The 22570-nt window shown below is 47.5% G+C and overlaps 1 protein-coding gene across 1 annotated transcript in view; it reads right to left on the reverse strand.

The window, feature by feature from the left end:
* Positions 1 to 22570, reverse strand: part of DICER1 (dicer 1, ribonuclease III) — a 131722-nt gene that overhangs the window by 7452 nt on the left and 101700 nt on the right. Inside the window, exons 23-27 of the mRNA XM_082275355.1 lie at positions 14497 to 15247; positions 10985 to 11140; positions 8707 to 9559; positions 4877 to 5145; positions 1012 to 1174 (exon numbers count right to left, since the gene is read on the reverse strand). Of these exons, the coding sequence (XP_082131481.1) occupies positions 1012 to 1174; positions 4877 to 5145; positions 8707 to 9559; positions 10985 to 11140; positions 14497 to 15247 (2192 nt within the window). The remainder of the gene's footprint in view (positions 1 to 1011; positions 1175 to 4876; positions 5146 to 8706; positions 9560 to 10984; positions 11141 to 14496; positions 15248 to 22570) is intronic.

Here is a 22570-nt window from a genome sequence, read left to right on the forward strand (position 1 = left end):
CGGTGGGCGGTCCGTAAGTGGTTAATACATTTTTTTTTTTAAAAATACACCACCACACAATATATACACCAATTATTTTGTATCATACGAAGGATGATGTTACACCGAGTAAATAGATACCCAACATGTCATGCTCCAAAATTGCGCACACTTGTGGAATGGCGACAAACTACGGTACTTCGAAATCTCCATTGGTGACATTTAAAACGTCTTTACAGGTTACCAGTTTAGAGTTACAGAGGAGGTCTCACGCTAATGTTTCTCACATGTATGGTGCAAACACCGTTTACATATACATTCACTTCTGTGCGTGAGCATGGAGGGATGGGGGCACTTTTTTTTTTTTATCACTTTTTTCCCCATCACAAGGAATGTAAACATCCCTTATAATAGAAATAAGGATGACCTCTTTACAGAGAGATCTGAGGTGAAAGAGACCCCACATCTCTATCTTTAAAAGAAAAAGATAAATAAATAAAAAAGTTACTTCCAGCCTTGACGGAAAGGGACGTCATGAAATTGCTCCGTTCCTCCAAGGCCATAGAGGTGATCAAAGAATATCTACTCTGATTTCCGGATTGTTTCACGGGCAAACCGGTGAAAACTGAGCATCCCTGATACCATGTGACCAATGACAGTCTGTTGTGAACAATGACCTTCATTCATAGCCATTGTGTACTATTAGGAGCTCTGTGATTGGTCACAGTGATCACTTGGTACAGACTGGGCCAATCGCAGCTATCACCAATGTAGACAATGGCAGGTGAATGGATGCCATTCGCAGTTTACTAGAGAAATAAAGGATTTCCTATACAATGATCATCACTGTAATAAGCAATCAATGTAAAACAAATACTGAACACCTCCCCAGGGCAGTGCAGTGTTACCATGGTGACTGGTTTTACATCGGGATCCCAACCAACTACCAAACCATTTACTTCAGATAAAAGTTCCATAAACGTCATTTGTCACTACAGTGAGTGTAGGACAGATGTATGGATTTACACCCACCTATCAACGGTCTCATCATCGGGTAATAAACCTGCCAAACGGTTTCCAGGGACATGCCGCTGTCCATGTAGATGGCTCCAGCAAGTGACTCGAATATATCTCCCATCGCCTTAGGGACTTCTATGTCTTCTTCCTTCTCCTCATCTTCTTCTGATCTTCTCAACTGAAATAAAAAAGGGGGGGGGGGGGGGGTTGAGATGGGTTATTATTGCACTTACAGTTTATTTTCAGTCTTATGGGTGGTGATTCTGATCTTCAACCTCGAGAGGAGAGAGAGAGGAGGAGGAGGAGGAGGAGGAGGAGGAGGAGGAGGAGGAGGAGATGATAGCGGGGACAGGTCAGGAGGAGCAGAAGATAGACAAAGGAGATAATAGAAAGACAGAGAGAGATTGAGAGAGAGAGAGATCTAGAGAGAGAGAAAGAGAGAGATCTAGAGAGAGATCTAGAGAGAGATCTAGAGAGAGAGAAAGAGAGAGATCTAGAGAGAGAGAAAGAGAGAGATCTAGAGAGAGAGAAAGAGAGAGATCTAGAGAGAGAGAAAGAGAGAGATCTAGAGAGAGAGATCGAGAGCGAGATCTAGAGAGATCGAGAGAGAGATCGAGAGAGAGAGAGAGAGATCTAGAGAGAGAGAGAGATCTAGAGAGAGAGAGAGAGAGAGAGAGAGAGAGAGAGATCTAGAGAGAGAGAGAGAGAGAGAGATCTAGAGAGAGAGAGAGAGAGAGATCTAGAGATCTAGAGAGAGAGAGAGAGAGAGATCTAGAGAGAGAGAGAGAGAGAGATCTAGAGAGAGAGAGAGAGAGAGATCTAGAGAGAGAGAGAGAGATCTAGAGAGAGAGAGAGAGAGATCTAGAGAGAGAGAGAGAGATCTAGAGAGAGAGAGAGAGATCTAGAGAGAGAGAGATCTAGAGAGATCGAGAGAGAGATCTAGAGAGAGCGAGAGAGAGATCTAGAGAGAGAGAGAGAGAGATCTAGAGAGAGAGAGAGAGATCTAGAGAGAGAGAGAGAGATCTAGAGAGAGAGAGAGAGATCTAGAGAGAGAGAGAGAGATCTAGAGAGAGAGAGATCTAGAGAGAGAGAGAGATCTAGAGAGAGAGAGAGAGATCTAGAGAGAGAGAGAGAGATCTAGAGAGAGAGAGATCTAGAGAGAGAGAGAGATCTAGAGAGAGAGAGAGATCTAGAGGGGGAGAGATCTAGAGAGGGGGAGAGATCTAGAGAGGGGGAGAGATCTAGAGAGGGGGAGAGATCTAGAGAGGGGGAGAGATCTAGAGAGGGGGAGAGATCTAGAGAGGGGGAGAGATCTAGAGAGGGGGAGAGATCTAGAGAGGGGGAGAGATCTAGAGAGGGGGAGAGATCTAGAGAGGGGGAGAAAGAGAGATCTAGAGAGATATCTAGAGAGATATCTAGAGAGAGCGAGATCTAGAGAGAGATATCGAGAGAGAGAGAGAGATATCGAGAGAGAGAGAGAGAGAGAGAGAGAGAGAGAGAGAGAGAGAGATCTAGAGAGAGATCGAGAAAGAGAGAGATCTAGAGATGAGATATACATGATCTGTGTGTACCGCAGACTCTATGTCCGCCAGCACCCACCGATCAGTACACAGGCAGACCGGTGATCTCTCAGTAGGGAAGGAATAGGTCCTGTGTTTCCTGTAAAGCAGGGACACGGATCCATGCCTTCCCTTAGTAAAAGCACCTCCCCCACAGTACACAAACCCACTAGGCTAGGCACACTGTTAACCCTTTGATCGCCCCTGATGTTAACCCTTTCCCAGCCAGTGTCATTAGTACAGTAACAGTGCATATTTTTAGCACAGATCACTGTATTAGTGTCACTGGTCCCCACAATTATGCAGTCCCACTATAAGTCATGGATCGCCAGCATTACTAGTAAAAAAAATAAATAAAAATATCCTATTATTTGTAGACGCTAAATCTTTTGAGCAAACCAATCTATACGCTTATTGGGATTTTTTTTTTTTTTTTACCAAAAACATGAACCAGAATACTTATTGGCCTAAACTAATGAAGAAATTAGATTTTTACATTTTTTTTTATTGGATAGGTTTTATAGCAGAAAGTAAAAAATATTGTTTCCAAAACTGTTGCTTTTTTTTTTTTGTTTATAGCGCAATAAATAAAACCGCACAGGTGATTAAATACCCCCAAAAGAAAGCTCTATTTGTGGGAAAACAAAGACATCAATTATATTTGGGTACAGCATCGCACGACTGCGCAATTGTCAGTTAAAGTAACGCAGTGCTGTATCACATAAAATGGCCTGGTCATGAAGGATGGTAAATCTTCTGGAGATGAAGTGGATAATGGTAATGGTTTGGGGTGTGTTGGGGGGGCGGAGTTATGGACGCCTCTGTTAATCACCTAACCAAAGATTCTACATTTTAGAAGATTGGAAACCTTTGTCTCCCTCCATGTTGGATTGTGTGCAGTATTATACATGGACATCTGTCTCTGGGAGATGACCACACTGGTTACTGCTCAGGGTTCCTCAGCATAGAGGACCGCACCTGAGGGATTGCTCTCGGTCACGGCGAGGCTGGCAGATACAGAAATCTGAAGCCGGAACCAAGACCATTCAGCTGCAGGAACTTCATAAACACAAAAAGGAAGCAACAATACTCTATATCAGGAAATAAATTCATTTCTAAAAATTCCCCAATTCAGTTTATTAAATTTGCTTCAGACGAATAGTGGGACTCTAAGGGGGGAAACCCCTCATTCTGGGTCATTCTCCATTATATTACAGTGCTACTAACCACTTGCCCCCTGGAAGGGTTACCCCCCTTCATGACCGGGCCATTTTTTGCAATATGGCACTGTGTTATTTTAACTGACAATTGCGTTTTCATGTGGCGCTGAAATTTAGATAATTTTTTCCCCACAATTAGAGCTTTATTTTGGTGGCATTTGACCACTGCATTATTTTTTCGCCATAAAAAAAAAAAAAAAAAAAAAAAAGCCAATTTTAGGAGGGAAATTTTTTTTTTTTATATATATATATATATATATTATAGGTGGGGAGTGACATCATGGCGTTCCTCCGGTCCTCCTAGATCAGGGGTTCCCAAACTACGGCCCTCCTGTTGTTCAGGAACTACACTTCCCATCATGCCTAGTCATGTATGTGAATGTCAGAGTTTTACAATGCCTTACGGGATGTGTAGTTCTGCAACAGCTGGAGGGCCGTAGTTTGGGAATCCCTGTCTTAGATCATAGAGGTGGGGAGTGACATAATGGGGTTCCTCCGGTCCTCCTAGATCATAGAGGTGGGAAGTGACATCATGGCGTTCTAGATCATAGAGGTGGGGAGTGACATCATGGCGTTCCTCCTAGATCATAGAAGTGGGGAGTGACATAATGGGGTTCCTCCTAGATCATAGAGGTGGGGAGTGACATAATGGGGTTCCTCCTAGATCATAGAGGTGGGGAGTGACATCATGGCGTTCCTCCTAGATCATAGAGGTGGGGAGTGACATCATGGCGTTCCTCCTAGATCATAGAGGTGGGGAGTGACATAATGGGGTTCCTCCGGTCCTCCTAGATCATAGAGGTGGGGAAGACAATCTGGTCTATGGCCAGCTGCGCAAACCGTCAGATCCCGGGTTTACTGGTGAGAACTAACAAGCGGGTTTGAATGCCCCCTCCCACTGCTTCTAAAAGTGGTCCAGCTGCTGATCGGCCACTCTGAATTCTTTTATGAGAAACATTATTGGGGCTTAAAAAATAAATAAAAAATAAATACCGGGGTTATGGTTCATAGCATCAAAGCTGCAACGTATATATATACTTGTTGGGGTCAGCAAGTGTTTGAGGGTAGTAATCTTGGAAGAGCAGAGCCATCATAACCCACCTCAGAGTCCATCCCCTGCATCTCGTTCTTTTCCAGCTGAAACTGCACAAAGTCGTCTATGACATGGAAGAGTTCAGGAGAGACGGCCTTGAAGTACTTGTGGTAGTCGTATTTCACGGCCAAGGAGGCGAATATGGTGTTGTTGACAAGAGCGGATCGCAGGTCGGTCAAAACTCCGGGGGAATGCTGCCGAGGGTCTTCATAAAGGTGCTTAGTAATGAGGTAGTCCAAAATTGCATCTCCAAGGAATTCCAAACGCTGATAGCAGTCTTGGGGGACAGAGAAGAGAGGAGTTTTTAAGCAAAGAGTTCTCTCCAAGTCTGAATTTATACAGAACTTATTTCCCTACATGACGACTGACAGGAACTAGGTAGGTCATTTCCCTACATGACAACTGACAGGAACTAGGTAGGAAAGCATTAAAGAGCCATCACTACTCAACTACGTCAAGTTTTGATTAGTCACTAATGAGATGTCAGGGCAGGAGTTTGGGTCTCCACCGCTTACACATGACCACAACTCAAGTTTTACTCTTACACCTCAACACCATTACTTGTCTTTTCTCCTACAGTTTGGAGAACCCATCGGATGAGGAGGACACCATCATTTGGCTTTGTTATGGCTTGAATATACACCATATTATGGTGGAAGCTTTGTGGACACAGGAACCATCAAACCTTCTAACCTCCCACTTATGATGTTCAGGTGTTTCCAGAGAAGGTTTTGTTAATTCTACACCATACAAAACACTGTAGACAAGGGTGCTCTTCCAGTCTTGGTAACAGTTTGTACCCCAAAACAAGGAAAATCATACGGCTCGAATGCACCCCTCCTCCTCAAACTTGTATCAGTCGGATCAGCTAGACTAGAGCAGGGGTCTTCAAACTATGGCCCTCCAGTTCAGGAACTACAATTCCCATCATGCCTAGTCATGTCAGAGTTTTACAATGCCTCATGGGATGTGTAGTTCCACAACAGCTGGGAGGGCCGTAGTTTGAGGATCCCTGGACTAGAGCAAGACAGAATTGGCTGGTCAGGTTCTAGTAGACTTCAACAAAATGGCGACCATCTGCACACAGATACCGCCTCCCTGTTGCATAAATGTGAATGAAATTAAACCTGCATCCTAAAAAACGATGAATGAATGGTGTATTACATGCTATTCATTCTCAGTCACTATGACATTCCTTTTCTGTATTCTGCAAAAAACCTGGTTGATCCTGCTGCCTTCCATCTCCCCCTTCTGTCCATGTCCCCGAATCAGCTAGGAGTTTTGAAGAGCAGTGGTGGCAGCTCTGCACATGCTCAGTTTTCAGTGAGTTTCTAAGCGGAGCATTTTCTCCCCATCACATCTGAGCAGCCCATGCGACTATAGAGTCACACATGTGGTAAACGACAGCCCACTCCCTCCAAGCCCACTAACCAGCCAAACACAATGGCGGTGGGATATTACATGTAGATTAATGGAGGCTTGACCTCCCTTCTATTCTAAGACACAGGCTGGAGGGGCGGGACACAGCCTTTGACTGACAGAAATCTGCCCACACCATGTTTTTGCCAAAAAAAAAAAAAAATTGATTTCAAATGTATATTTGTATGACATTTTATAACCGTTTGTTATTTTTTACTATTTTGTATTCCTAAAGGCTTTTTTTTTTTGAACATGTGACCAGCAGCAGATGACTAGAAGATCCTCCTGCTTATGTATCCCTGCAGAGAGGCTGGGAGAGAGCCGGGTCATGCGACAGCTGAATATCAATGTGTGCAGACGGCCACAATTTTGTTGAAGTCTACTTGGTAACAGTTTGGTGAAGACCCTTTTCTGTTCTAGGATGCCTGTGCCCCATATGTACAAAGCCAGCTCCATAAGGCCATGGTTATAGCCGCATAAAGGGGTGGGGGTAATAATGATGACCTCGGCTAACCAAATTCTAGACCAAAGATTCTACATATTAGACTGTAAACCTTTTCGTTTTGTTGGATTGTGTGCAGTATTATACATGGACATCAGTCTCTGGGAGATGACCACACCTGTTACTGCTCAGGCCTCCTCAGTAAAGAGGACCGCACCTGAGGAATTGCTCTTGGTCATGGCGAGGCCGGCAGATACAGCAATCTGAAACCAAAACCAAAGACCATTCAGCCGCAGGAGCTTCCTAAACATAAAAAAGGATCCGGCACTAGGAATTAAATTCATTTCTAAACTACTAATTTTGGTACCTGTGATTGTTTTTAGACGTGATTCCAATACCTAGAACAGGGGTGTCAAACTCCATTTCATGGTGGGCCGCATTAGGGTTGTCCTCGAAGGGCCGGGATGTATCTGTAAATCTATGCATCTACTTAGAATTATACAGTGTACAGACGGCAGGGTTGAGGAGTGTATGACGTACAGACGGCAGGGTTGAGGAGTGTATGACGTACAGACGGCAGGGTTGAGGAGTGTATGACGTACAGACGGCAGGGTTGAGGAGTGTATGACGTACAGACGGCAGGGTTGAGGAGTGTATGACGTACAGACGGCAGGGTTGAGGAGTGTATGACGTACAGACGGCAGGGTTGAGGAGTGTATGACGTACAGACGGCAGGGTTGAGGAGTGTATGACGTGGAGTGGGCAGAGTTCAGGAGTGGGCAGAGTTCAGGAGTGGGCAGAGTTCAGGAGTGGGCAGAGTTCAGGAGTGGGCAGAGTTCAGGAGTGGGCAGAGTTCAGGAGTGGGCAGAGTTCAGGAGTGGGCAGAGTTCAGGAGTGGGCAGAGTTCAGGAGTGGGCAGAGTTCAGGAGTGGGCAGAGTTCAGGAGTGGGCAGAGTTCAGGAGTGGGCAGAGTGCCGTCCCCCCAAAAAAAGGTTCCTCACATTTCCTCTGCCTGGCTGTGAGTGTATGCAGGGTAGACAGGGATCTGCAATAGCTGGAGGTGGCGGATTGGCTTTCCATCACGTTCCAGCTGAAAAAAAGCCCTGGCTGCAAGGGCTACATGAAATGGCCTAGCGGGCCGGATTCGGCCCGCGGGCCTTGTGTTTGACACCTGTTACCTAGAAGAACTTGGGAGTACTGGGAGGGTGAACCACATTGGATCAGTCTCCTTTACATTGCAGAGTGCTGCTAACCTAACATTTTTTGGGAAATAAAGGCGAAGGGTAATTGTGCATTTTCCCATACAGCGCGTCTGCGTTCGGATCGCTATTCAGAGAAATTTGTCAGGTGCTGTGGCAGCGTTATACCTCCCCTTTGTTGGTTGCTTTAGAGCACCACAGCCACATGCATTGCACACAGTTACGGGGTGCCCCCATGAACGCAACAGTGGGTAGCATTTATGACGCACCATACATTTTGCAAAGATCGAAACTGAAAATTTAGATCGTATTTGAAAGTAATTGGTCTTTCGATACACCAAGAGAGTTTTTCGTCATTTAACCCAAGTGATAACTGCAATTAAAAATACATTTTATTGAAACTTCCATCCAATAATAGGGTGTGGCTGAACTAAGACCTTAAAGATCACCAGCTATCCTTTGAATGAAAGCTACAGATTTAAAACTATGGAAACAACTCTTGAAGCTTTTATGATACTTTAGTGATTGAGTTTAGGTTTACTTTAATTTTTACTTAAATTTTTTTAATTCTTCAACCGATCATACATCCTTTACCTTCCTCTTGATAACCCCTCCCAGAATGTCCCAATACTAAGAGAAAAGTCCTCAGCCGCACATGACTACAAAAACCTAGGTGTGAAAACAGCCTCAGCCCCATGCAGGCCACTCCCCCCCCCACCCAAACGCGTTTTGTCTCTCCCACAGGGCTTAATCAGAGTGTTCAGCCATTGGTACTCACCAGTTATAGTATTGTAGTGGTAGGAGGCATGAGTAAAGGCCTGCAGGAGGTAAGCCTTGTTTTTAAACCGGTAGCTGATCTTCTTCTCAAAGTTTTCAAACCCAGATATCAGGTGATCCAGGGTCTTCTCTGCATCGGGGTGGTCGAACATACAGCGAGGAGGGATTTTTAAATAACCATATTCCACTCCTTTGCAGGAAAGGTCATAACTGGACTTACAGTCATCAATCTTATTGCACAGAAGGCTTCTTTTGCTGCCAGAGATGCCATTCTCTGACTTTTTTTTCCCGGGAAGAACCTGAAGGCCCAGGGAGCAGAGGAAGAGTTGGGCAGCCCGTTCACCGCAGCTGGTTAGGTAGCAGCCCAAAAGAGCTTCAACACAATCGGCGATGCTCTTGTCAGCGATACACTGCTCGGTGTGAAGGTCGTAAGATATTGACTGTTTTCCGGCATCCACTCCACAGTTTTCTTCAGACGGGTTCCAGAAGCCCACCACAAAGTCATCTTCCTCTACAGCCTTGCTGGGGTCCAGATAGCACATGGCATCCCAGGAACTGTAATCAAAGTCATCCAAGTCGGATGAGAACTGGACATTTTCCAGAGTAGGTTTTTTTGGGGCTTTCCACTCGTAATTTGAGTCGGGAGCAGAGAATGTAGTGAGAGGAATCTTCTTCACGAATGCTCCAGATCCCATCAACATGCTGTCGATAAACTTGATATGTTCTTGATCGTACTCCAAAAAATCGTCTTCGAAATCCGCTTCCTCTTTAGGATTTTGCCACATCAGATCTTCATCTTCCTCATCATCAAAGTCTTCGTCAGTTTTTCCATTGGCGGTCACCCCTTCGCTGGCCTGTTCATGACAATACTTTGTTAATCAAGAGACAGTAAGGTACAAAAAAAAAAAAAAAAATATATATATATATATATATATATATATATATATATATATATATATATATATATATATATATATATATATAATACTCAGCAGGTTGGTGCAAATGATTAACAGACTTTCTCAGAGTTCCAAAAAACCCTAGGGCAATGAGCAAATTTTGTCTTCCAGATAAGTTTTTACTGACAGGCTTTTTCTGGCATCTGTAAGGGTGTTGATCCTCCCGCCGACCGCCAGCCCAAGGAACCTTCCTCCCTCCCTCCCGCCGACCGCCAGCCAGCCCAAGGAACCTTCCTCCCTCCCGCCGACCGCCAGCCAGCCCAAGGAACCTTCCTCCATCCAGCCAGCCAGCCCAAGGAACCTTCCTCCCTCTCGCCGACCGCCAGCCAGCCCAAGGATCCTTCCTCCCTCCAGCCGACCGCTAGCCAGCCCAAGGAACCTTCCCTCCCGCCGACCAGCCCAAGGAACCTTCCTCCCTCCAGCCGACCACCAGCCAGCCCAAGGAACCTTCCTCCCTCCAGCCGACCGCCAGCCAGCCCAAGGAACCTTCCTCCCTCCCGCCGACCGCCAGCCAGCCCAAGGAACCTTCCTCCCTCCCGCCGACCGCCAGCCAGCCCAAGGAACCTTCCTCCCTCCCGCCGACCGCCAGACAGCCCAAGGAACCTTCCTCCCTCCCACCGACCGCCAGACAGCCCAAGGAACCTTCCTCCCTCCCGCCGACCGCCAGCCAGCCAGCCCAAGGAACCTTCCCTCCCGCTGACCGCCAGACAGCCCAAGGATCCTTCCTCCCTCCAGCCGACCGCCAGCCAGCCCAAGGAACCTTCCCTCCCGCCGACCAGCCCAAGGAACCTTCCTCCCTCCAGCCGACCACCAGCCAGCCCAAGGAACCTTCCTCCCTCCCGCCGACCGCCAGACAGCCCAAGGAACCTTCCTCCCTCCCGCCAGCCAGCCCAAGGAACCTTCCCTCCCGCCGACCAGCCCAAGGAACCTTCCTCCCTCCAGCCAGCCCAAGGAACCTTCCTCCCTCCAGCCAGCCCAAGGAACCTTCCTCCCTCCAGCCAGCCCAAGGAACCTTCCTCCCTCCAGCCGACCGCCAGCCAGCCCAAGGAACCTTCCTCCCTCCCGCTGACCGCCAGCCAGCCCAAGGAACCTTCCTCCCTCCCGCCGACCGCCAGCCCAAGGAACCTTCCCTCCCGCCGGCCGCCAGCCCAAGGAACCTTCGAGGACAGGGGAGAATTAATCCACAAGACACTAATACAGCCGCAATATGTGGTGGATAGAGAAATGTACAAACTAGGTGCAGTGCCCTAGTGGAAGGCGATCCAAGTCACATTTCAGCTCTGGCATTGAGGAATCAGACATAGTCCACTAGTGACTCACCGTTTCGTTGCTCTCCCACTTATCTGAAGCGCTCTTATCTTGGTTTACAACATAGCCCGGGGGAAGCCAGTTCACAGGTGGATCAAATATGGAGACGACCATGCGGCTTGGTGAGCCTTTCTTCTTACCAAGACGGTAAAGGTTACAGTTACTGACCTGCAATCAGACCAGGGTATTGGTATGTAGACTACCAAAATTTTTATATTTTACTTTTCACTTTACTTTAATAAAAATGCAGGATAAAATGTATCATTTTATGAAAAAGAAAGCTAAAGATGGACTGACAGATTAAAAAAAGAAAAAAAAAAAAAATGACTGAAAGGATAGCTCAGTTCGTGCAAAAAAATCTAACACATTTCAGGGCTCAACACTCTTTTCATTATTGTAGAGCAATAACCATAGGGCGATACAAATAAAAAAAAAAACCACCATAGGGTGAAGGATACTGTCCTGGACTGCAAGTTGAAAACCAACACATTTTCGGGACAAACCACTCCACCTTCTTCAGGGCTTGTGTAGCAATGACCATAGAGAGGGATACTGTTCTGGACTGAAAGCTGAAAACCAAGTAGGCATTTACACATCATGCAGGCGCTGTGGACAAAGATAGCTTATTTTTATCAAAATATCTGCAAGATCTATACCATACTTGGTTTTCAACTTATAGACCAGGACGATATCCCTCGCTCGATGGTCATTGCTCTACAAGCCCTGAGGGAGGAGTAGTTTGTCCCTGAAATGAGTTGGATTTTGTCATGGAATAAAATCTTTTATGGACTGTACAAACCTATGGGCACTGTGGTTGTTAAAGTAGAACTCCAGCCTCAACCTAACAGCAGCTTAAAAAAGGTTTGTTGATTGTGTGAAAGCCACCCTCCCAAACTATGCAATTCCTTCTCCTTGCTATACTGAGGAGTCACCAGTGAAGGACACAGGTAAATGGTCTGTTAACCTCAAGTAGAAGTCCAATCAAATACTAGCTATACCTAAACCTTCTAACACCCCCATTCTAAGCCTATTCCAACTATTTATGCTGAGGGCACTCTGGTCTGGTCACATGATTGATTCCCAGCGCTGGCTTCAGTGTAGAGGAGGGACATCTAATGATCCCTGCCCCATGGTCCCTCTATGGGCGACGCCCGTGACCCATCATTGTTGCCAGTGGGAGAAATAGTGACCCATCATTGGTGTCCCTGCCCCATAGTCCCGGCTATGGGCGACGTCCCTGCCCCATAGTCCCGGCTATGGGCGACGTCCCTGCCCCATAGTCCCGGCTATGGGCGACGTCCCTGCCCCATAGTCCCGTCTATGGGCGACGTCCCTGCCCCATAGTCCCGTCTATGGGCGACGTCCCTGCCCCATAGTCCCGTCTATGGGCGACGTCCCTGCCCCATAGTCCCGTCTATGGGCGACGTCCCTGCCCCATAGTCCCGTCTATGGGCGACGTCCCTGCCCCATAGTCCCGTCTATGGGCGACGTCCCTGCCCCATAGTCCCGTCTATGGGCGACGTTTCTGCCCCATAGTCCCGTCTATGGGCGACGTCCCTGCCCCATAGTCCCGTCTATGGGCGACGTCCCTGCCCCATAGTCCCGTCTATGGGCGACGTCCCTGCCCCATAGTCCCGTCTATGGGCGACGTCCCTGCCCCATAGTCCCGTCTATGGGCGACGTCCCTGCCCCATAGTCCCGTCTATGGGCGACGTCCCTGCCCCATAGTCCCGTCTATGGGCGACGTCCCTGCCCCATAGTCCCGTCTATGGGCGACGTCCCTGCCCCATAGTCCCGTCTATGGGCGACGTCCCTGCCCCATAGTCCCGTCTATGGGCGACGTCCCTGCCCCATAGTCCCGTCTATGGGCGACGTCCCTGCCCCATAGTCCCGTCTATGGGCGACGTCCCTGCCCCATAGTCCCGTCTATGGGCGACGTCCCTGCCCCATAGTCCCGTCTATGGGCGACGTCCCTGCCCCATAGTCCCGTCTATGGGCGACGTCCCTGCCCCATAGTCCCGTCTATGGGCGACGTCCCTGCCCCATAGTCCCGTCTATGGGCGACGTCCCTGCCCCATAGTCCGTCTATGGGCGACGCCCCTGCCCCATAGTGTCAGTGGGGGGGGAATAGTGACCCATCATTGGTGTCAGTGGGGGGAATAGTGACCCATCATTGGTGTCAGTGGGGGGAATAGTGACCCATCATTGGTGTCAGTGGGGGGAATAGTGACCCATCATTGGTGTCAGTGGGGGGAATAGTGACCCATCATTGGTGTCAGTGGGGGGAATAGTGACCCATCATTGGTGTCAGTGGGGGGAATAGTGACCCATCATTGGTGTCAGTGGGGGGAATAGTGACCCATCATTGGTGTCAGTGGGGGGAATAGTGACCCATCATTGGTGTCAGTGGGGGGAATAGTGACCCATCATTGGTGTCAGTGGGGGGAATAGTGACCCATCATTGGTGTCAGTGGGAGGAATAGTGACCCATCATTGGTGTCAGTGGGGGGAATAGTGACCCATCATTGGTGTCAGTGGGGGGAATAGTGACCCATCATTGGTGTCAGTGGGAATAGTGACCCATCATTGGTGTCAGTGGGGGGGAATAGTGACCCATCATTGGTGTCAGTGGGGGGGGGAATAGTGACCCATCATTGGTGTCAGTGGGGGGGAATAGTGACCCATCATTGGTGTCAGTGGGGGGGAATAGTGACCCATCATTGGTGTCAGTGGGGGGAATAGTGACCCATCATTGGTGTCAGTGGGGGGAATAACATGGGCGACGTCCCTGCCCCATAGTCCCTCTATGGGCGACGTCCCTGCCCCATAGTCCCTCTATGGGCGACGTCCCTGCCCACAATGGCTGCCCCACAGTAAGTCTATGGGTGACGTCCCTGCCCACAATGGCTGCCCCACAGTAAGTCTATGGGTGACGTCCCTGCCCACAATGACTGGCCCACATTGAGTCTATGGGTGATGTCCCTGTGGTGTTGCCGCCCACAATGGCTGCCCCATCATAAACCTATTGGTGACGTCCCCAAAAAAGCATTGCAGCAATTGTGGACAATCTCTTCACTGAAGCTGACTGCCGGAGAAGTCATGTGACCGGACCGGAGCAACTTCAGAACAGGCAAGTATAGACATCTTTCCTTTACAGGGTAGTCAGAATAGGCTTAGAATGGGGGTGGGGCAGGTTTAAATATAGTTAGGATGGATTTCTACTTAAGCAAGCACTGATCTGCAACCTGTAAGAGGAAACAGTCTCTATAAATGCTTCATGGCTTACAAATTTGTAAATGGGAGGTTATGAAACCTAACGCTACACCCATTTTCAAACATTTCAGTAACTTGTAGAAATCGCATGTTTGCAATCAGTCTCAAAAACCAGGTAGGGATCAGCAATAAAAAGAAAAAAAAATGATATATATCTATCTATATATCCTAATGTAGGTTGGGAGGGGTGGTGGTTGGGTAGAACCTATCCGTCCCCTTTTAAGCCCCATTCGTTTGTCCTCCCCACCAACCTTTTTGCTTCTCATGTATGAAAGCCTTCCCTCGTGAGCATCTGGGTAGGTACAGAAAAGGTAGGTGGTGATGGCATGCTTAAGAAAAGAATCCCCCAGCATTTCAAGCCGTTCCAGGTTGAACCCGTCGCTGGCGTTAGACAAAGTCAAAGCTTGTAGGATAAGCCCAGGGTTCGGCCCGAGAGTTCTTGAGGAATACACGCTGGAAATCCCGCTTTCACACTTGACACCGTTCGTAACAGGAGGAGCTTCTGGGTTACACGTAGTTGTCAAAGAGCCGGGGCACCCATCTGAGGTAGGTTTTGTAGCATTCATGTCATTCCACTTTTCACTCGCAGTACATTCGTTGTTGGCGACGGGCTGGTGGTCATTAATTGTGTTTTCAACGGGGAATGAGGTAGAGGACTGAGCAGGTATTTCCCGTCTGAAGCTAACCGGCTGGCTCCCTGGGTGAACATCGCACCCTCCATTGGCGAGACCGTTGCAGGAGACGCCATTAACCATTGGGAGGTCGCCTGATGCAGGCGCCGTCTGGAGGTTGCTGGGAAATTTCTGACTTTTCTGCTCGGTGTGGTTCACAGACATTTGGTCATGACTTTCCGTTGGGGCCTCCGGCTTAGCAGCACGATCAGAGAAACCTGGGGCACTGGGCTTACAGTTATTTCCGGGGTCAGGAGACGGCGGGTTGAGATTTGAGATGAAAGTCTTGCTGTCAATGGACCGTTTCCATCCAAAATCCAAGTTGGGATACCTACAACATAAGGGCAACTTCATGTGAAATATAAAAAAGATCATTACATTGCGGTGTCAAAGAAATACACAAAGGAGACCACAGCAACTATTCAGGCTGAAAACTCCAAGGACTCTTTCACATTGGTCAGTGTGATGCGTTACATAGTTACATAGTTAGTGAGGCTGAAAAAAGACACAAGTCCATCCAGTTCAACCTATGATGTGTGTGTGTGTGTTTGCTTTTAACCGTACATTGTATACCCCTGTATGTTGTACATTGGATACCCCTGTATGTTGTGGTCTTTAAGGTGTCCATCCAATAGTTTTTTATAACCATCGATGCTCCCTGTTGATACGACTGCTTGTGGAAGAGAATTCCACATCCTTACCGCTCTTACAGTGAAGAACCCCTTACGCACTTTAAGGTTAAACCGCCTTTCCTCAAGTTTTAGTGAGTGGCCACGTGTCTTATTGTATCTCCTTTCTCTGAATAGTTTGTTCCTTATGCTAGGGTCGCCAGTATACAGTATTTGTACATTGATATCATATCCCCCCTCAATCGTCTCTTCTCCAGAGAGAATAAGTTCAGTGCTTGTAGTCTTTCCTCATAGCTGATGTCCTCCATTCCCCTATTTATTTTTGTTGCCCTTCTCTGGACTTTCTCCAGTTCCAGCACATCCTTCCTGAGGACCGGTGCCCAGAACTGGACAGCATACTCCAGATGTGGCCGGACCAGAGTCTTGTAGAGTGGAAGAATAATCTCTTTATTTCTGGAGTGAATCCCCTTTTTTATACAACCCAGTATTCTGTTGGCTTTGCTTGCAGCGGCTTGGCATTGCATGCCACTTCCAAGCCTGCGTTATTGGAGTTCAACCACTTGACACTTGTAGTGCATCTTATGGCATCTTGGGGTTGAAGTGGTTATAGCAATATGGTGCCTGCACCTGCAGGCATTATCCCGGTTTTAAAATTTACAGCTGGCGATTCTGTTATGAACAATTCCACAGATGGTGGGAGGGAGGCCACCTTGCCGCATTTACCAGGCTCTCCCTTTTAATCTGTGAGCCTGGTAAGGATGCGACCAGAGGCAGCCAGTTCCTAGGACACAGCAAGAGGGACTCGCGTTGTTCCTTCCACTTTGTGTATATCCACTTAGGAACCAGGCCTTTTCTGGCACTTTGTTTACATATAAACTTTTTGCTAGAAAATTACTTCGCTAAAAGAAAATATATATATTTGGGGTTCTGAGACTCTAGAAAATAAAATGGAGATCGCTTCAATTCTTTTATGTCACACTAATTACGAAGCAGTTTTTCGAACGCAATTTTTTGGGGAAATAAAATTGGATTTTCCATAAAATTGGATTTTTGTCTTACTGTAAAATCCTTTTCTCTGATGGTCATTGACGGACACCGCTCCATAACCATTGGGTTATGCTGCCCCCTACAGGAGTAGGATACTAGGAATGAAAAAGCTTTACCACGCCTATGGGGCAGTCCCAGGTGATATACTCCCACTTCCTGCTATAGGCATTCAGTTTTAGTTGCAAGCAGTGTCAGAAGACAAATAACCCAACTCAATAGAGGGGGTGGGTGCTGTGTTGGTCAATGAACATCAGAGACCAGGATTTTACGGTAAGACAAAAATCCAACTTTCTCTTTCGTTCATTGACGGACACAGCTGCAAAATTTTCTTGACCATTGGGAGGTCCCAAAGTAGTGTTAAACATGAGGGGTGGGAAAAAACAGCAGAAAATTCCCAAAAGGCTAAACCTAGCCAAACAGGTATTGAGGAGCTCAACCAGGAACAACTGGAGCTCACCTGAAAAAAAAAAAAAAAAGAAAAAACAAACCTACACCCTCAAAGAGGACTAGTCCTCTCAAACCGCGGCCTGCAAAACCAAAAGCAGCATCCGCAGATGCCAGTACATCTAATTTATAAAAATTTGGGAAAGTGTGCACAGACGACCACATGGTCGCCTTGCAAACGTGCATCACTGACACCTGATGGCAGAAGGCCCAGGAGGCACTAAGTGCCCGTGTAGAATGCGCCTTAGCAGGGAAAGGAGGAACCTGACCCATGATTGAATTTCCTGCACTACCGTCTGCCTGATCCATCTGGAAATGGTCGCAGCAGATGCGGCCAACCCCTTGCGGGGTCCATCAGTAAGGACAAAAGAGTGAGTCTAATTTTCTAAATGATTCGGTACACCCTGATCGCCCGAGCCACATCCAGAGTGCAAGGCAATCTCCCTAGGATGTTTAGCCTTCGGATACTTGGAAGGCAACAGATGTCTTCATTCAGATGGAAACCAAGGGCGAAGCACCACTTTATCTCTATGAGCCACCAGGTAAGATGGACAAGACAACGGCACCAGCTCCGACACCCTGCGTACAGAAGTAATAGCTACCTTCTGGGACAATGTAAGTAGAGGAAGTTCACAAATATCTTTGAAAGGCGATTACTGGAGAAGCGACAACACCAAAATTGAGATCCCACAGAGGAAACGGAGACCATACTGGGGGAGCCAAGTGACGAACCCCCTGAATAAAGGTGCGAACCAATAATGCGTAGCCAAAGGACGGTACAGGAAGACCGCCAAGGCAAAAAACCTAGCCCTTAAATGGTACCCAAGTTAGGCACTGCGCAACACCACAGCGGAGGAATGCCAAAATCCGAGCCACCAAAAGGGAACAGGGATGACCTTCAAGAGACTCACCACGCAATGTACGTCATCCAGGCGCGATGGTAAATCTTCCTAGGAGGTAGATTTTCTAGCCTTTAACAGCATGGGAAATCACAGATTCAGACAACCCCCTATCCTTCAGCACCTGGCTTACAAACAACCAAGCCGTTAAAGACAGCAACTGTAAAAGCAGGATGGAAGCTTGGCCCTTGGGCCAATAGATCATCTTCGAGGGAAAGTCTCCAAGCAGCAGCCATACCAGATCAGAGTACCAAGACTGGTGAGGCCAGTCTGGGGCCACTAGAATGACTGGGATTCCTTCTGCTCCGATCCTGCGCAGGAGGCTTGACAGAAGCTTGAGTGGAGAAGGCACAATCAGAAAATACTGACCCCAGAGAGCCACTAGTACGTCTCCAACGTCAGCTAGAAGATTCCGAGACTGTACCTCTCTACCTCACTGTTAAGACGAGAGGCCAACAGGCCCACCTCCGGAATACTCCACTGGAGACACAACTGAAGAACACCTTCAGATGAGGAGATCATTTCCCCTGGTCAAACGCCTGTCGACTGAGGTAATCTGCCAATTTTCCCCTTCTGGAGAGTGTACAGCAGAGAGGGCTGGAACGAACGTTCTGTCCACCTTAGAATGCCGGCTACTTTCTGAGCTGCAAGGACATTTATAGTGCCCCTGTGGTGATTGACCTAGGCCACAGCCGAGGCATTGGCTGATTGGATTCGCCTAAAACGATTGCCCAAAGATCCAGACAAGGTCTAAACACTCAAAGTTCCAGTACATTGATCGGCAGTTTGGACTCCAGAATCCAGACCCCCTTAGCACAATCTGTGCGGAGAACTCCTCCCCAACCAGACTGGCATCCAGGATGACCACTGTCCAGTATAAAGGAAGGAAAGAACAGTACTGTCGACGTGGCAGAGAACAAAGCCACCAATGCAGGGATCCTCTTGTACCCCCAGCTCAACAGGATCAGGTTGTCTAGAGACTGAATCTTGTCCCATTTGACAGAAATCCATTGCAGAGATCTCAAATGGAACTGTGCAACAGAACCTCCTCAAAATGTAGAAACCGTCAGGCCCACGAGTGTAGGTCTAGAAAGACAACTGTCTGCTGAACAGCAGCAGCAGCATTGCATCCTGCAATTTCTGAAGTTTGTCCAGAGGAAAGACTCTGGCTGAGGTCGAGACCAGATACAGGCCAAGACAGTCCAACTTGAGGGAGGGAAGCCGAACAGAATTCTGAAAATCAGAATCCCACCGGACTCCTTCAGGAGTTCGCAAAATAATTTCCCGTAGTCCATCGGAACTGTCAGCGACACAGTTTGCAGAAGATCATCCAGGTGCCCCAGTACCGCGATCCCCTGCTGATATAACACCTGGGCCAACACTGTTGTGAAGGCACGAAAAGCAGAAGTGAGGCCAAAGGCTAACGCCACAAACTGATAATGCTCCTTGCCAATGGCAAAACAGAGGAAACACTTATGGCCAGCGTATATCGGAATATGAAGGGAAGCATCCTTGATATTGATAGAAGCGAGAAGATCCCCCTGATATAGGGACGCCACTACCATACGAATATATTCCATTTGGATCTTCTGTACCCGCACAAAGAGGTGAAAGCCTCGAGGTCCAGGATTGGACGTACCTTGCCTACCTCCCTGGGGACTGTAAACAGCTTGAATAAAACCCTTTAAATCATTGGAAGTCAGAACTGGGATAATCACCCCTTGCAGTAACAAGACTTGCACTGCCCCAAGAGACCCCATAAGTGGTCTGGGGACAAAGCAGGTCAGGGGGAAAGAACCTTTCCCGAAGATAAGACCAAAACGTAATTTTGTAGCCAGAACTAAAGACTTCGTGGACCCCTTGTCCTATACTAGGGAGGTCCATGGATCCGGGGACCAGTGGTCGACATCCCCCCACCCCAAATATGGGTGGGGACACCCCTTCATGCTGAGGGAGCCCGTCCACAGGTCTGGAGAGCCTACTCATGGCTAGCCAGGCAAAGTCTTCTCGAAACCTCTGGTAGAGGCCCAGAAGGGCTGTTTGTTTTGAGATCCTAGGGGATGAAAAAATAGACGTCTTATGAGCCGAGAAGAATGGGCCATGTCTAGGATGGGGCTCCTTGTCTTTGTTGCCTACTCCAAACAGGTGATCCCCCACAAAGGGATATCAGACAGGGCCTTCTAAGAAGTTTGGTCAGCAGACCAGCATTTCAGCCACAACAGGCCGAAAGGCCGCTGCTGATACGTACAGCCTAAGACCAAGGGAGCCACAGCAAAAGGGATCACAGGGAAAAAAAAAAAAAAAACTGTAGCCCTTGGACCAACCTGTCCACCAGATCCGCAAAGGCAGGGAAAATTACTCTCCAGGTCCCGGTGTAAAAAGGTTTAGCATACTCGTTATTTTGCAACACCAGGGCAATAGTAATTACGGGCCTAAGTGCCGAACCAGCCACAATGAACATATGGTGGGCCGGAGCCTTCGCCCTATCAGCCAGAGCTGTAAAAGGTGAGGGCTCAACAACTGGGCGTAAGGTGGATTCAGGCAACCAGGAAACTGACGAGTCCATTATAGATGGGACCGCCCACTTGCAAGCAGGGACACCGCATAACCGAGATTAGAGCGTTTTGGACAACCCCACTGTTTTTCGACATTGTCAAGTAGTGGAAGAAGGGGGAACACCCTTGCCGCCTTGGAAAGCCTGTGGTACTAAAAAAAAAAAAAAAAGGACTGACACCTCAGATGCAGCAGCAACTTCATTTGCAAAAATTTTTTGTCCCTTTTATACATAGACACAAAACAGGCAGGTGAGGGTCGTCGATTGTCATCCTGTAAGAGGACGCCGACCTAGGGAAGAAGACGAAGAAGAAGAAGACGAAGAAGACGAAGAAGACGAAGAAGACGACGACGAAGAAGACGACGAAGACGACGACGACGACGAAGACGACGAAGAAGACGACGACGACGACGACGACGAAGACGAAGACGAAGAAGAAGACGAAGACGAAGACGAAGAAGACGAAGAAGAAGACGAAGAAGAAGGCCACCCTCTGAGCCCCTCATGAAAATAAATGGGGCCTTCCACTAAGACACAGACGTGCAGGCAAGGTGCAAAGATGGTCCGCAGGGCTAAAAGGGAAAGTGCCCTACGCAATAATGGCGAGCATGTTGTCATCAAAAAGGTGACCACCCCCACAGCGCCCCCCCCACTCCATGGAAGGCGCCACACTGGCCACATGGCCTAGTAGGCCCCGGCCAAAATTTTGGTGGAGGCTCAGCAGCACAGATCCCATCCAAAAGAAAGCGGGTGGCTACAGGACACTCCATTTTAAAAGGAATTCCATTTAAAAAGGAAAAGATGCTAGGACCAGAAATCCCAGTAAGGAACTAGGTCTTTACTCCTGACTAGGCAGAAAAAAAATGAATGGCTATGGCAGGAAGAGAAAGAGAGAGATACCCCCCTCAGACTGCCCCATAGGTGTGGTAAAGCTTTTTCCTGTCTAGTGTCCTACTCCTGTAGGGGGCAGCATATCCGAATGGTGAAGAAGATTCTGAAGCTGTGTCCATCAATGAACAATAGAGAAATAAACATTAATTTTAATGTAAAAAAAAAAAAAACACCATATATATAACCCAATTTTCTGGTAAAATACAAGAGATGTTATGCCAAGTAACAGGTCACCTTTTAATCACTGAAGGACCAGGCCTATTCTAGCACTTTGTTTACAAGTAAAAATAAGTATTTTTTGCTAGAATTTACTTAGAACCCCCAAAAACAAACTTTTTTTTTGTAGCAGAGACCCTAGAGAACAAAATAGCGATTGTTGCAATTTATGTCACACGGTATTTGCGCAGCGGTTTTTTAAAAGCAATTCTTTTGGAAAAATATATTATAATGAATTTTAGTGCAAAAAGACTAATTTTTTTTTTGGGTAAAATATAAAAGATGATGTTACACTGTGTAAATAGAAACCGAACATGTCACGCTTGAAAAAGGTTTGTTCAATGATGACAAACTATGACACTTAATCTCCATAAGCGACGTCTTAGAAATGTTTACAGGTTACCGGATTGGAGGTCTAGCACTAGAATTATTGCTCTCGCTCTGATGTTTGTGACTATATCCCACGTGTGAGGCGAACACTGTTGCTTCTGCGCTTGAGTACAGAGGGATGGGGGCACTTTATTTTTCTTTTCTTTACACTGTCCATTTAATGTTTTTTTTTTTTGTTTTAAATCATTTTTTTTCCTATTACAAGGAATGTAAACATCCCTTGTGATAGAAGGAAGGGATGACGGGTCCTCTTTATGGAGCGATCTGGGTCCCTGAGGTATCTGGGCGCTCTTTACCCGTGGCCAGCTTCGTGAACCGTCAGATAATTTCCTGGGCTCGCCGGTGAGAATGGTAAGCCCGAGAAACGTGTGTGTGTGTGGTGTGTGTGTGTGTGGAGAGACCCCTCCCACTGCTTCTTAAACAGATCCAGCAGCTAATCAGCTTTGATTGCTTTTATGAGACTATTGCCGGCTGAAGAAAAAAATATATAGGGATTATGGCTGATAAGTTCAGTCATAAAGCAATAATGTTCAAGTACAGCGCCACATAAAAGGGAAAAAGCCTTTGACAACGTCTATAGCAGG

Source organism: Pelophylax lessonae (genome assembly GCF_965119305.1).
Source record: "Pelophylax lessonae genome assembly, chromosome: 13".
NCBI lineage: Eukaryota > Metazoa > Chordata > Amphibia > Anura > Ranidae > Pelophylax > Pelophylax lessonae.